The following is a 15,835-nucleotide window of genomic DNA, read 5'->3' as shown; positions in this document are numbered from 1 at the left end:
ACAGAGAGAGAGAGAGACAGAGAGAGACACAGACACACACACACACACACACACACAGAGACAGACACACAGTGAGACAGAGACACACAGAGACAGACACAGAGAGAGAGAGACACACACAGAGACAGACACAGAGACAGAGCGACACACACAGAGACAGAGACACACACAGAGGGGGAGAGAGAGACACACACAGAGACAGAGACACAATCAGAGGGGGAGAGAGAGACAGAGACACACACACACACACACACACACACACACACACACAGAGACACAGACAGAGACACCCAAACAGAGACACAGAGAGAGACACAGACACAGAGAGAGACACAGACACAGACACAAAGACAGAGAGAGAGAGAGACACACAGACACAGAGAGAGAGAGAGAGAGACAGACAGACAGAGAGAGAGACACACACACAGACACAGAGAGAGAGAGAGAGAGAGAGAGAGGGAGAGAGAGAAACACAACTGGTGGTGAGTTTAACCTGACAGTCACCATGCCTCAGGTTTGAGAAGGTGGGACCTTCATGGTGATGTCATCTGGTGCAGGAATTGTTGGTGTCACTCTGCATTGTAAACCAGCTGTCCAGGATGGGCAGGAAGTTGACTGATCTGACATTCCTCACATTGATGATTCTATTGAATGGTGGAGCAGACTTCAGGGTCAAACGAACTACCTGGTTCCTATTTCTTGTGGCCTTACTTTATAAATAAATGCCAGAGTCTAAGCTACTGCAGGACAGAGTTTCCTCTCTTTCCCAAATCCAAGTCTTCCATTTTGAAGGAATATCTTCCCCAACAGCTCAATGGATAAGCTGATCCACATTGCTGCACAATGTCCATAATCTTCAGAGTTAACCAGTTTCATTTCAGCAGTAGCAAAAGCATTACAAGTAAATTCAACAATTCTGGGCTGCAAGTAGAAGTGTAAAAATCAGTTAGGATTCTTTTTCCTGATTACTACGAATAATTACCGTGCAAAATCAGGGTGGGATGTTGGCAAAGGCAGTATCATAGCTAAACCTAATCCTACAACAGGCTGACCATTCAATGTCGAGAAACAAGTGAAAAACAGGTACCAGACAAGGCACCGGAGAATAACTATCTCCATAGAAGCATGTCTTGCATTAAAGAGTCAACACCTTCAGAACTACAAAGTAGAAAGCAAAAATGCAGTAAGAAAATAATGACCCAAATATGCAGATAAAAGTCAGTTTTCTTCATTTTTATTCACAATTTTATAATCGCTAAATTCAGCAGTGTTTTTCAAACTCTTGTGCAATCACTTATAAATTAATAATTGTTTTGATTTGTGTAACATTGGTGCAGATATGACGGGGAGAAAGGAAGAGAAATAATTTTTACTCCTTTATAAGTCATAAAGCCTACTCAGTCACAGAAATAAAATATGATATTCACGCATACTCCATGTCACCATTACTTAATAGTTTATATTCCAGTAATTCACTTCTCTTCACCTCCTCACACCTACCTCCATTCTGCCCACAAACTAAGCTCTCAAGTATTCAATACCTAATTGTCAGAACATAATAAGGAAAACCCTATTTTAGGAGTACATATTTCAAAGACTAGACAGTTGCCAGTGAGATTAAGATGGTAATCAGAGTTCTGTTGACATTCATGAAGTAGTCAAGCCTCGTGCTTGTAGTTTAAGTTTATCAGAACAACTCAACCGGTTTAGGAGATAGTAGGAACTGCAGATGCTGGAGAATCTGAGACAACAAGGCCTAGAGCTGGATGAACACAGCAGGCCAAGCAGCATCGTCTAGGCCCGAAACGTCAGCCTTCCTGCTCCTATGATGCTGCTCGGCCTGCTGTGTTCATCCAGCTCTACACCTTGTTATCTCAACCGGTTTGCTGTCTTTTAACTGACAGCCACTTATAGCCTCAGTTCACAAAATTGGTTGGAGAATACCAGTAGAAATATTTCTACAGCATCATGACATCAGAAATAAAGTGACATAACAAAGTAGTTTTCTTAAATTTGCTCATGTTTATCGAATAGAATTCTCTCACTATTACTGCAGTAGAGTTTTAAAGAAAAGTTGTGGCACATTACATATTAAAAATATATTTCTGAAAATATGCTTTGTACCAGATTAATAGGAAGGAGATTCACTTGTGATTTGTGCATGCACAGGTCAAGATTAACCAAGTAAGCCCTGGCCAATTAAAATACTGTCAACCACACTCCATCAAAGACTGGTCAAACTTGGTACAAACCTAGGATTCAACCTGTAATCTCAGTCCATATAGCTGACAAACACATCAGGTGTTTTACATGTGGTAGCACGAGGGAGGTCTGGACAATCACGCATTTGCACAGTAATTTACCATGTGCAATTTTCATTGGTCTGCAATGGAGCTGGGGGGGAGCTTCCAGTCATAAGAATCACTCTCTATACATGATTAGTTCCAGTGTAATGAAATGACACAAATATAAGCTCAATTTGACTGCGTAAAAATGCTTTTTTTTGTGAAAGAATGTTTTTGTTCACAGGTTGTATCATTGCTGGTTAGGCCAGAATTTATCACCCATTTCCAATTCCCCTGAGAAGGCAGAGGTGAGCAGTTATATTGAACTGCTACAGTTCATGTGACATAGGCCCACCCAGAGTGCTGTTATGAAGAGAGTTTCACAATTTTGATCACTTGACAATGGAGGAATAAGGTTATGGTTCTAAGTCTGAAAAGTGTGTGGCTTCGGGGATGGGGGTGCAGCTTGCAGTTCCCATGCAGTAAATGTTGACCTATCCAGCAACACCCAAATCCTGTGAACAAATAGGTAAATAAGAGATTTGCTGCTGTCGCTAAAGGTCATGAACTTAAAAAAAAGGAACTGTTGAAGGAGCCTTGGTGAGTTGCTGCACTGTAACTTTTCAAATTGGTCTGATTTCTGGCAATGGTGATTTCAAACACATTCAAAACTACTTAAATAACCAATCATTGAATTAGAATCAATCGTCTATTTCATGGGCACCAATGACCGGCACCAGGTACACATTAACACAATACAAACAACAGAAGTAGACTACATAATCTTTATGTCCGCTCTGCCATTCAAAACATTTTTACATCAATTCTACCTTTCTGATCTACATTCGCGTCCCTTAATTTTACTAGTGCCCAAAATTGATAACCTCAGTCTAGAAAACAGTCCATAATTGAGCAGCACCATCCTCTGCAAGAACAAATTTCTTCTCAGTCAAGTCCAAAATGACTTCCTTTTATCTTGAGATTATGACCCTCAGCTCTACATACTTCAGCCTCACAGTATCCACTTTGTCATGCCCTCTTAATTTTGTACGGCACACTTACATGAATTAATTTCTTATCCTTCTAAAATCCAAACAAACAATGTAGACCCATCTGACCCTCTCATCCTGAGATTGCCATCTCATCCAGTAAGTGTTTTGTCCCTCCAGGGCAAGTATGCCCTTCCTCTGGTAAGGAGACCAAAGTGTGCACAGCACTTGAGGTGCAGTTTTTGCAAAGCCCTGTATAATTGCAACAAGATTGAATTACTCTTAAAATACCAACCTTCAATAGAATGCCTTTCCAATGCTTTTTGTACTTGTATGTTAAATTTAAAAGAATTACAAGAACACCAAAATCTCACTGCATACCAAAATGTACTAGTCATCTTCCTTTTAAAAAAAATTCTGGTTTTCATTATTCTTCCTAAACAATGACACAAGGTTAAATCCAACAATGGCAGGTCAGTGGGTCTTACCTCAACAATGTAAACACTTCAGAACAATAACCTGGGACATAACCAAGACAGAAAGTGCTGGAGAAAATCAGCAGGTTAAGTGTTAATGTTTTGAGTCCAATAGGACTGTTCTTCAGAACATCAAAGAATAATCAAATGAGACTTAAGACATAACTGTTTCTAGCTTCACAGATGCTGCCAGTCCTGAATTTCTCCAGCCTTTTTTTTTATTTCAGATCTCCAGCATCCAGTTTGGTACAAGTCACTTGGACAATGGCAGATTAATTAAGGAAAACCATCATGGATTTGATAAAAGCAAATGGTGAAAACCAACTACATTGAGTTTTTGATGAAACAAACTGATGAGGATAATACAAATGACATGATGTACATGGACTTCCAAATACATTTAGCAAAGTGCTACATAACAGGTTTGCCAGCAACGACAAGGCCTATGGAATATAAGGAAAAATAGCAACATGGATGCAAAGTTAGTTGAATGACAAAAAAGAGAGTAGTGGTGAACGTTGCTTTCAGTCTAGAGGACAGCATATAGTATGCAGCCTAAGGGTTAGCACTGAGAGCACTGATCTTCTTGATCTATATTAATGATCCAGACTTGGGTCTACACAATACAATTTCAAAATTTGCTGATGATGCAATAGTTGATACTGTTGTAAACTGTGATATGAATGTTGATGGATTTCAAGTGGATATGGATGGGGTGGTGGAACGGGTGAACACATGGCAGACTAGTAGTGCCATACTTTGTTTCAAATATGAAGAAAGGTAATATGACATAATGGATACAATTCTAAAGTGGGCACAATATTGAGTGACCTGTTGTTTGTACGTGCAGAAATCATTAAAACTCACAGGGCAGATTTAGAAACTATATGGAAAGGAAATGGAGATGCTAGGCTTTACAAATTAAGATTTAGAGCAAGGAAGTCACAATGAATCTTTATTTTAAAATGCTTCGAGTTTGACTGGAGTGTTCTATAACTCTGGACACTGCACTTTAGGAAGTGAATGAAGTGTTCTTTAGAGAGTAGACAGGAAAGATTATGAGATTGATTCCAGGAAACAGGAACTTTGCTTATGCAGATAGTTTTCAGAAGGAGAGGGTATTCCCCTTAGAGGAGTACAGTACATTCATTTAGTACTCCTTTATCTACAGCATGTTACTTTCTCAAAGAACTCGCAATAAATTGGTTAAATATAATTTCCCTTTCACAAAATAGTGACTGTTTGATTACCTTGAACTTATCCAAGTGCCCTCCTAAAACTTCGTTAACAATAGCTTCTAATATTTTCCCTACAACAGATGTTAAAAGTTACCTGATCTCTAGTTTCCAACTCCCTATCTCCATTCATCTTCTATCTTCAAATCTAGTTGGACATTCCCTGAATCTAGGGAGCTTTAGAAAATTAAAATCAATGCATTAGTTATTTCACTAGCCACTTTTTTAAAGATTTTAGGATGAAATACTACTGTATACCCTTATCAACCCACCGCTCCAAAAATTTACTTAGAACAACTTCTGTGGTGATTGTAATTTTCCTGAGATCCCCCCTTCATTTATCAATTTATAGCTGTTTCTGAGAGGTTACTTGTACCCTCTATAGCAAATATAGATTCATCTGCCATTCTTTTATTTACTATTATCAATTCTCTAGACTTACCTGTTATAAAACCAAAACTCACATTGTTCACTTTTCATTTTGTAACTATTTACAGAAACTCTTACTAATAAATTTTATCCTTTTTGGCCACTTTTCTCTTGCACTTTATTTTCCTTATTACAAACATTAAGTGCCTTTTTATATATTTTGTCTAATCTTCTGACCTCCCACCTACCTTTGCTCAACTTTATGCTTTTTCTTTAAGTTTACTACTATCTTTAGACTTTCTAGTTAACCTAGGACGCTGGGTCTGTCGTTTGGAATTTTTCTCATTCAAGGAAATGTGAGTAACATATTCAGAAATTACCCCTTAAAAGCCTGCCACTACACATTTATCATCCAGTTCTTTAACTTAATTTGCCAGTTCACTTTAGCCAGTTCTACTTTCATGCCCATATTTAAGTTTAAAATAATAGTTTTGGACCAACTCCTTTCTCCCTCAAACTATATGTAAAATTCAATCATACGATGGTTGTGGTTACCTAGGTGCACCTTCACAATAAAATCTTTAGTAATCCTCACTCATTGAACAGTACCAGGCTTGGTATAGTACACTCTCTGGATGGCTCCAGAATATGCTGTTCCAAGAAACTGTTCTGAAAACATTCCATGAACTCATCTAGGCTACCTTGGTCTGACTTTTCCAGTCTATATGTATATTAAAATCTCCCATGATTAGTGCTTTGCCTTTTGACAAGCTCCTATTATTTATTCTCTTAAAGATGAAAATTAGGAAAGAAAATCAACAATTCTGGCAGAACTTGTAGTGAAGCAGAAGTCCAGAGTGTTCAGTTCTAAGAAAAGGTCATCCAATGGAAAGTGTCAATTGACTGTCTTCTGTTTCTCCACCCTACCATAAACAGTCCACAGAACCTCACCAATCATATCCTTCTTAGCTATACTTTTTATGTTAAATTTGAATCACGTATTTATTATAGCAGGACCTTGTATAAAGGTGCCAGGTTAAATGAATTACATTTCATTGCTAAACGTGCCATGTTTTTATAAATTTATTTACACAAACACAATGCATTTGCAACAAGAGGTTATTGTATTAAATTTTTAGTTCTGAATTTTCATCTTGCTAAATCTAATATCACAACAATAATGACTTTAAAAATCTTGGTATCTCAATGGGATTTTGCTGGTTCCTGTAACAATAAGCCGTGGGCCCACCAGATTAAATAGTCAAAATATTACAAAAAATTTGCAACATCAGATCAAAAACTGAATTTCAGTAGTTTTTTTGTGATTAGCAGACAACAAATAGGTCCTTAACTGTCACAGCCTCTTGGCAAGCACTGAATGTGAATTTTTAATAAATTGCTTCCCTTGAGAATATCATAGCACTAATTAAACCAGCAGCTGGATAATATTTCTCCTCTCCACTTACTTCATTCCTCACCTGTGCACAACTCGAGGCAATAGTTGAATTGCCCAATCTCAGTGTAAATCAAATTGCAAATAAACTGTGTTTCAATCTAGTTTCAAAATTTGCTACGTTAAACACTGATAAAGACATTTATTAATGCTCATTGTTAAGGTGCACAAAGTGATAAGATTGCTTGCTCTAGCTTTCTGATCGTTTGCTGTATCTCCAGATGATACTTATTATCCTTGACCCTGGCAAAGTGTCTCAGGTAAAATATCTTGTTGCAAGACATTTTTTAAATGGCAGCTAACTAAATCCAGCTCACCTTTTCAACATCACATGGTACTGTCCCACTGTGAGTATTTACCTCACAATAGCGGCAGGGGAGAAAACCCAAAAACCAAAACATGGTAAACAAGAAGCCAAGTACCACAAATGCTGCAAGTCTGAAAAGAACAGAAAAGATTTGAACTACTATGGGAATTCAGCAGCACCTGTGGAGAAACAGAAGACAGTCAATTATTGTTTTCAGTTTTCAGATAAAACAACGAACTGCAGGTGATGGTTCTGATGAAGAGTCACCGGGCTTAGAATGTTAACTCTGCTTTCTTCCTACAGATGCTGCCAGAACTGCTGAGTTTTGCCAGTAAACGTTTTAGTTTTAAGACCTGTCCTTGGAACTGAACAGTTTGGATCTGAACCAGACAGTCTGGACTTCTGCAGGTTTTTCCAGATTTGCTGATATTTTTCCAGCTTTTCCAAATTTTAGCAAAACATTACTTTTAGTGAAGGTACAAGTATGTGTATAAGTACGACATTTAGTTTGTGTAGAGGAGCACTCCTTATTTTGGTACCATGTTCAACAGCTGCAAGAGAGTCTGGAATCAGATCTCTAAGCATTTTTTGTATGATTATACAGTTCAAACTAACCATTATCCTACTTACAGTATCGTGAATATATTTCCAAAAAGGGTTTGCTTATTAAAAAGAGAAGCAATGAATGCCTTAGTTCTCAAAATGTTTTCAGTTTCACTGAAAACAATTTTTGAAAATGAGCATTTCAAAATATAATACAGGAAACTTTTCATTCAAGTTCCTTACTCACAAATCAATGTAGATTTCTCCTGAAAATTTGTACTTGCTTATTTCACAAATACATCTATGTATGTAAAGTCACCACATGGTCACACTTGGGAAAATACATCCAATTGTGTTCAATATTGTGCAGGACAGGCTACAGTTCAAGACTCTGCTAAAATTAATTTACGTTGAACATCTTAAATCTGTGCCAATGACTCAGAACAATCAAGGAGTGTGACTATAATCATCTTTGTCTCCCCTTCTATTATTAAAATATATTTCTTGATGAACTCAAAACCAGTAACCTTGGCAATTTTTCAGCTGAAAATATGTTGATCAAAAAATATGTATGAATGTCCAGAACTCTGCTAACCCATTTAAAATACTGAAAATTACTTTAAACAACATACACTAAACCATTTAGTAGGTTTATTGGTATATACAAGGCAATGACTTAGAGTCATAGAGTCATAAATTTGTACAGCACAGAAACAGACCCTTCAGTCCAACTTGAACATATATCCTAAATTCATCTAGCCCCATTTTCCAGCATTTGGCCAATATCCTTCTAAACCATTCCTATTCATGTACCCATCTAGATGCCTTTTAAATGTTGTAATTGTACCAGCCACCACCTAGCAGCTCGAGCAGCTCATTCCATACATGCACCCCCCCCCGCCACCCCACCGCACCAGATCCCTTTTGCCTCTTTCCCCTCTTACCTTAAACCTATGCTCTCCAGTTTTGGACTCCCCTACCCCGGGAAAAAGACCTTGGCTATTCACCCTATACATGCCCCTCATGAGTTTAGAATTTAGAATTAGATTTTAATTGTCATGTGTACTCAAGTACAGGAGTACAGCGAATAGTTTATGATGATGCTTCTCATGGCACTATCCTACATACAAAGTACCTAGTCACAAATCTTAAACTACAAAAAGAGGAACAAAGAAGAAATAAGTTGCATAAGACACAGTTAAAAGCATAAATATTACAGTCAGATAAACAGATTACAGATAAACATTATATTGCAGAAGATTAGCATAGGGACTTCCGTATGTGGTCTGACCAGGTTCACAAGCCGCTGACCACCTGCACTGATGACAGTCCAACAAACATGCCCGCACCACGCCATGCCTCCAGCCTGCTCCGCTCCGGCTCTCAGTCACTGCGCACCACTCCAGGCCTCCAGCCTGCTTCGTTTGGCCATCAGCCACTCCAGATTTTATAAACCTCTATAATATCACCCCTCAACCTCTGATGCTCCAGGGAAAATTGCCCCAGCCTATTCGGCCACTTTTTGTAGCTCAAACCCTCCAACCCCAGTAACATCCTTGTAAATCTTTTCTGTACCCTTTCAAGTTTAACACATCTTTCCTATAGCAAGGAGACCTCAACTGAATACATTATTCCAAACGTGGCCTCATGTATGACCTGTACAGCTGCAACATGACGTCCCAACTTTGATATGCAATGCACTAATCGATAAAGGCTTAGTACATTAAATGTTATTCCTACAAAAGACTTGTAAAAATGTGCTTCCTAGAATCAGCATAAAAATGAGTGAAATTTGAAGGACCTTCACTCTTCAACCAGTGTCACTGGCAGAATCTTTTAATTTTGACCTGGGAATGGGCTCAATTTGTGAACAGGTCTTGATCTGGATGAAGTCAGTCTTAAGTGTAAAACATCATATAAAACAGGTAATTTATTTTTAATTAAAATATCCAATCTTTTCTATTGGTTGCACTAATTTTGCCCAATTAAATTGATATGGTGGGTGAAACATTAACTCCTTCTATCCAATGTTTAAGACTTAAGACCATGTAAAGCAACTCTGAAGACCTCTTTAAAGAGGTTGGAAAAATTCAATGCAGTCCCACACTTCAGACAAAACTTATAAACTGAAAAAGCTTCAATTTTAATTTGAAACAAAAATATGATTACCATGTAAAACATCACTACATTCTTTATAGTCTGAAAAAATATTGTTCCAAAGCTGTGTATCCTTCTTTCAGAAACCTACTTTGCTGCATGCTACCAGCTATAACGATTAAAGCTGAAAGTCTTCAACCTGTTAGTAACATATATACTTTTCCCCAGTTAAGTCAAAAGTGCTGAATTAAGCCACTCAAAACAAATATAATATCATTTAAAATTATAGCTATAGTTTTAATGCTCCTAAAATTATTGCATACGTGAGAGGGGAAGAAATATTTACACAACTGGTCTGTCACAAACGTCACACTGGTACAATGCTGACCAATATTAGGGAGTATCATATGTCGCATGGAGTAGGCGATGTGTAAACTGTAGTGACTACTAAGTGTGTAAGCTGATCGTGAAAGAGTATGTTTTTCATTATTACTTTGATTTCTCAAATTAAACCAATTGGTCTTCCGTCTATTTATTTAGACATTTAACAAATGGGTTTCTTCCTTCCCAAACTAACTTACTTTCTTGTCAATTACATATTTCTGTCTTCATAATCATTTCCCACTTCTCTGTATCTCATTTGCTACCATATCTCTGCAACTCTTATTTTTCTATTTCTATGTCTGACACTTGGGTATTGCCATTTATGAGGAAATTGGAGGAAGCAGAGAAGGATGGGAAATTTAGAAGCTTAGGTCTTTTTTTAATCCAGATGAATTTAGTGACAGGACTTAATTAGCATTTCTGGATTTGGTTAACTTCCAACCAATGAGACTGAGAGCAAGGCATTTTGAGATGTTCTGATGTTGTGAAATGTTCACTTTTTTGTTGTGGTTTATTAAAAATAACTTAAAAATATTTAAATATTTTTTCTCAATCCATGTGTTAACTCCTGATCAAAAGACAGGCAATGTAATCTATTCCCAAATCTTTTCCAGTCCTGCTCTATGTTTCAATAACACAAGTGCCACCTAGACCAAATCCATTCATTAGCACCTTACAGCACTATGTGCAAGCATTCTTATAAACATTGTATTTTTGTTTCATAATAATATTAGATACTCAAATAAAATGGCAAGCAGCAACTTAGTTAAAAAAAAATCAAAATTACTGCCAACTGGTTTAACATATGGTTGATTTACCAGTTAAGTCAATTGTTACATGAATCTCCAATTCTGCATTCTTATTTATGTATATAATTTGTTTTCAGTATGTAAAACAAAATTAGAAACCATTTTAAAACATGAATTTCCATTCAGAACAAATGAAAAGTATGACAATCTTAAGTGAAAGAGGCTGCAGTTAAATATGAACAGTTTTAAAATACATAAAAGGCCAGACATAATAACACTATTACAATTCTATCTAATTCTGCATTAAGACTGCCTTTTTGCAAACATATTTTTGCAACATTGACACATTTATGAATAGTATCTAAAAGTTGTCACCATAAGCCAATGCACTTGCTTCTGAGTAACAAAACTAAGTAGAAATATCAGCACATGTAGAAGGTCATTTGCCCCAATTTCCCAGCATCATGTTAACTACATAAGAGATATTTTACTCCAATCCTGTTCCTCTGCACCATTACTTCAGTACCATGAAGAAAATGAATGAAGGTCCTCCAACCACAGAAATGTGTTCTGAAAAAAAAAATCAGAAGTAAAAGCTTCTATGCCACCTCAACCGAATGAAAGTGTTTACGTTCAGTATTTGACTTTTTACAAGCATGTACAAAGTAAGAAGTAATTATTGAGAAACAAAATATTGCTATTAAAATTACAATCACATGCCACCTATCTCTCCTGCAGTTCAGGAAGTCAATGGCAAACTCTCAACTGCAGTGCTTTCATTCACTAAGTGATTTCCACAAGCAATAAGACACAAGATGTAGGATCAGACGTAGGCCATTCGGCCCATCGAAGCTGCACCACCGTTCAATAGCGGATCTAATCACCCTTAACTCCACTTCTCTGTCTTTCCCTAGAACCGTTGATTCCCTTACTGATTAAAACTCTGTCCATCTCAGCCTTGAACATACTTAATGACCCCAGCCTCAATAGCCCTCTGCAGTAAAGACCAAAGCAGAGACTGCAAAAGTACGGATATCTAGTCCAAATTACTTTAGCATAGCAAACCAAACATACCCCTCAATTTTAGAACCCATCCTTGTCTGTCACTACAGAGAATCTCCAGTTTTTTTTAAAATATCAATTGCTTTTGATGCTTATTCTTTGCAACACAGAATCACGCAGGGTCCTGCAATTGCCAATCTTTATGTCTTAAGTCTTCTCCCATACTGTTCAATAAAAGTGCCTATGCATTCATAAAGTTTGAAAGAGGGATTCCTAGCAAAGTCCACAATTCATTTCTAATAGTGTAAGGCCAAGAAACATGCATTACAGAATTAATTAGTGTTTCGCTCAGATTACTGAAAACTACTGCATGATTGAATTTGCTGAATACACCCTAAATTGAAGTATTGTAAAAAAGACTAATTCACAAAATGTTTATTTCCATCCAAAAAAAATGTACAAAAGATACAAAGCAGTTTTATTTTGAAAATTCTCCTTCAGAACTCATACATTAGGCCATCCCCTGTCCCTTTGCCCCAACAAAAGAAAGCAAGATCACACAGTTCCACAGGTACTACCATTACCACTTGACAATACTAAAGCAATACATGAAAGCCTAACAATCAATTCCTGAAACTGTTACATTTAAGTTCATAGTTAAGATTGAGAACTCAATTTTTTTTATGTAGACGAGTGAAGGAATGACAGCTCCAAAAGGAAGGGAATCACAGCCCAATAACCATGGTGTACTGAAACAAACCGTAGCGCATTGAAATGAATATCCTATTGTTCCTAGTCAAAACAGCCATATTTCTCTATCACAAAACTCACTCGAGTTCAAATTTCAAAATTAAACATGTTTAACAATTTAACTTTATGGGAACCATTAACAACTGATCATTAGTAGGAGATAATGTAGATCTTTCCCCCACCAGTCCTGCAACCTGCAGTGAGAATGAACCAGTGAGGTGGACCACAGGATGCATGTGTCCATCCAGGGCCTGAGCCAAGGCCATGGTAGTTTCAGTTACTGTTTCAATCTCCAAAGCAAACATTGGAACACTTTGTTGATTATATATACATACTAAGAGTTACTTTGTTATACAGCAGTTAAGATGCATTTATGTATTGACATAAGCAATTGACATTCAAGCCACTCTTAAAAGAGAAATCTATGTAAACTAGTTACCACTTTCCTTCCTCTAGATGGAGGAAGCACCTTTCATCTTTTGAATGATTTGGTTATGATAAATTAGTTGTGATGGTGCAGGCATAGATTGTGTGTTGACACACGAATGAACAGCCTGCTCTAGACTGCCACATTTTCAAAACCTTGGCCTTCAGTACTTCGTTTTCGTAAAACTCTGCTTTGAAAATAAGCATCGAGGTGATGTCGTAGATCCACAAGTTCTGACGGCAGAACATTGAGGATCGATGAAGTAACATGTCACCCTGACTGCCCACAATATCAAATGCTGACATGCAAAACTGGAGGTCAGAACGCCAGCCTAAACCATAACAATAATACGTACACAAAAGGTACAACAGCCAATGCATTTGCTTAGCTTGTCAAAAAATATGAATGATGCATTTTTTTTTGGGGAGGGGGCTACCATGAGTTGGCTCTTACAGGAAACAAGAATCAACGCAGCTGTCATTTGCCAAACTGCTGCACATTATTTTAAAAACGCAGGTTTCCGCCCCGCCCCCTTCACTTTGGGCTTTCCTTTCAGGAATCACATTGGACTCAGGATCTTGGTGTCAATTGGTCAACAGAGCTGTCAGTCGTAATTACATCACAACTCGACAGCAAGTTGACACTAAGGGGTTTCCAGGCCGTCGCCTTTGGTCTTAAAAAAACCGCTAGGAGTCACATGAACAGGGTGCAGGCCCTCGGCCAAATACCTCAGCTCACTCACATCATAGACACATAATATGAAGCACGTTTACTTAAAGCTAACTGTGGCTTTTATCTGTCAAATGCAACCCTGTTAAAAGGAATTGTCATTTCATAGACTCGCCTAAAACGAAATGCTGCAGGGTCATTCCTATTTATCACATCTTCCCCTGTAACATCATAATGCACATGCACAGCATAGATTTTTAAATCTCATCAAATCCCATGTCTATTAGCTTAGGTGAAATGAAATGGAAGTGATATCCAGGCGCAGAAATATAGTAACCTGTCCGAGGAATATCCAGCTGATGTGATTTCCTGCAGAAGTTATACACAGCAGTTACCGCATTTCATGACGTTTTTTAAAACAGACTTACCGAGTGATTGACTCCCCACATAAGGACGCTAAGCAACGGATCACTAGCTCGAAACAGCTTTACTTTCTGAGCCACAAAATGTTTCTTCTTGGTTTTCGTTTTGCTGGCGAATGTTGTACTGTTCGCTGCCATCTTTCTCCCTGTCTCGCGTTTTCCTTTTATTCACCAAATTATTTTTTATCTTTGTAATTGTTGAAATGGGAATGTTTACAATTTAAAAACAAAACTTAAGACGTCTTCTTCCTTCCCCTCATTGAAAACAAGAAGTTAGGACAGTTATGATCAGGAATTGTTTTGGGGTGGCGGTGGTGGTAGTAGTAGCTCACACTGGTTACTATATATTCTTCAATGCCCTGTCGCTTCCGGACCGTGATGAGTGTATATGAGAACTGTAAGGAGGCGAGGCTCCAGCTACAAGCCGCACACTGCAACGCAGCCTGGAGACCTAGGGACTAGGCGGGGAAACAAAAGGCATATGATTGACAGCATTAGAAACCAAACACAATGGGACTCCAGTTTTGCAATGTTCTAAATAGGACGGTACCTGAAAACATGCGACCAATCGCAGGATTGCACGAGACGATTTGATCCCGCATGCATCTAAGAGAATAAAAGCCATCAAGTTGGGTTGTGGAGTGAGTGGGCGTAATGTGGTATTTTAGAAGCATCTGAAAAATGCTTGAAACTTTATATCTTTCCGTTATGTGTACCAAGTAAATAAGATAATCCGAGAAGCCAGGGCTGGACAAAGTGCACATCTTGCTAGGGACGGGGAACTACAAAAATAGTCGTGTAGAGAAACTTGTTTTCTGAAACGAATGTGGTAGAATTCTGAAATATGTAATGGTTGAAACGATAAAAATCAGAATTATCTCTGACGAAGAATATTAATTTTGTACATTAATTATGTTAGCGATATACTTACAATGTTTTATATAGGAAATAACGCCGCTGTCCGGTTAGTGGCATGAATTACGTTTCTTCTCCAGAAGGAAGTAGGATAACGACGAGGATTGATCATAGTACGGTATCTCCAAATGTTTAGGTTTTATCACTGTGCTTTGAATTAATATACCTCAGTTGAATCAGATAACTCCTGTTGGAGGGTTTGGTAAGTGTTTCGTGTTTCATCAGTACCACAGCAATGCAATCACGCAATGATGTACCATCTGTAACGTAATAAAAATGCCAGAAGACTGTACCTAGGGCCATTAAGAGGCAAAGCCTAACAGTTCTGTAACTTGGGAAGAAGTAGAATGCTGCAAGATTAACCCCAAAATAAATCTTGCATAAATGTACCAATCGTAACCACGAACACCCACCACACGTGCCCTCCCCCCACAATTCCCTGTTTTCTGTCCCTCCTTTTATTGACTATGGTTTAGTTTTGATGCTATGAATTTTACCTATGAATTTTGACCTTTTAAGTCTTTACAACATCAAACACATCTGATTCCGGATATTCATTTTGGAAGTTAGAGCAACTGTAGAATATTTGTCATTTAACCAGGGATCTTTTGACAAGTGGCAAAGGATTAGAGACTGGGTTGAGTGTGAATAATTTCAATCGGAAGCATGAAAAATGTAATTGGTAGCACCAAAAACGAAATATGACCGACCACAAAAGGAAATCCTTGCAGGATGTTGAATTAAAATAATTTTAAAAATACAA

General features: G+C 37.7%; 1 protein-coding gene across 2 annotated transcripts in view; it reads right to left on the bottom strand.

The window, feature by feature from the left end:
• pip4k2aa (phosphatidylinositol-5-phosphate 4-kinase, type II, alpha a) overlaps positions 1-14,724 on the bottom strand; it is a 266,770-nt gene extending 252,046 nt beyond the window's left edge. The window contains exons 1-2 of one of the 2 annotated variants that reach the window (XM_048609441.1): positions 14,708-14,724; positions 14,164-14,615 (exon numbers count right to left, since the gene is read on the bottom strand). In XM_048609441.1, coding sequence (XP_048465398.1) covers positions 14,164-14,295 — 132 coding nt within the window. In that variant the 5' untranslated portion in view covers positions 14,296-14,615; positions 14,708-14,724. Of the gene's footprint in view, positions 1-14,163; positions 14,658-14,707 lie in introns of those variants that run through there. The other variant, XM_048609437.1, reaches the window with a different exon arrangement.
• Positions 14,725-15,835: the final 1,111 nt, after the last annotated feature.

Source organism: Rhincodon typus, chromosome 2 (genome assembly GCF_021869965.1).
Source record: "Rhincodon typus isolate 14 chromosome 2, sRhiTyp1.1, whole genome shotgun sequence".
NCBI lineage: Eukaryota > Metazoa > Chordata > Chondrichthyes > Orectolobiformes > Rhincodontidae > Rhincodon > Rhincodon typus.
This window is presented reverse-complemented; position numbering and strand designations above follow the sequence as displayed.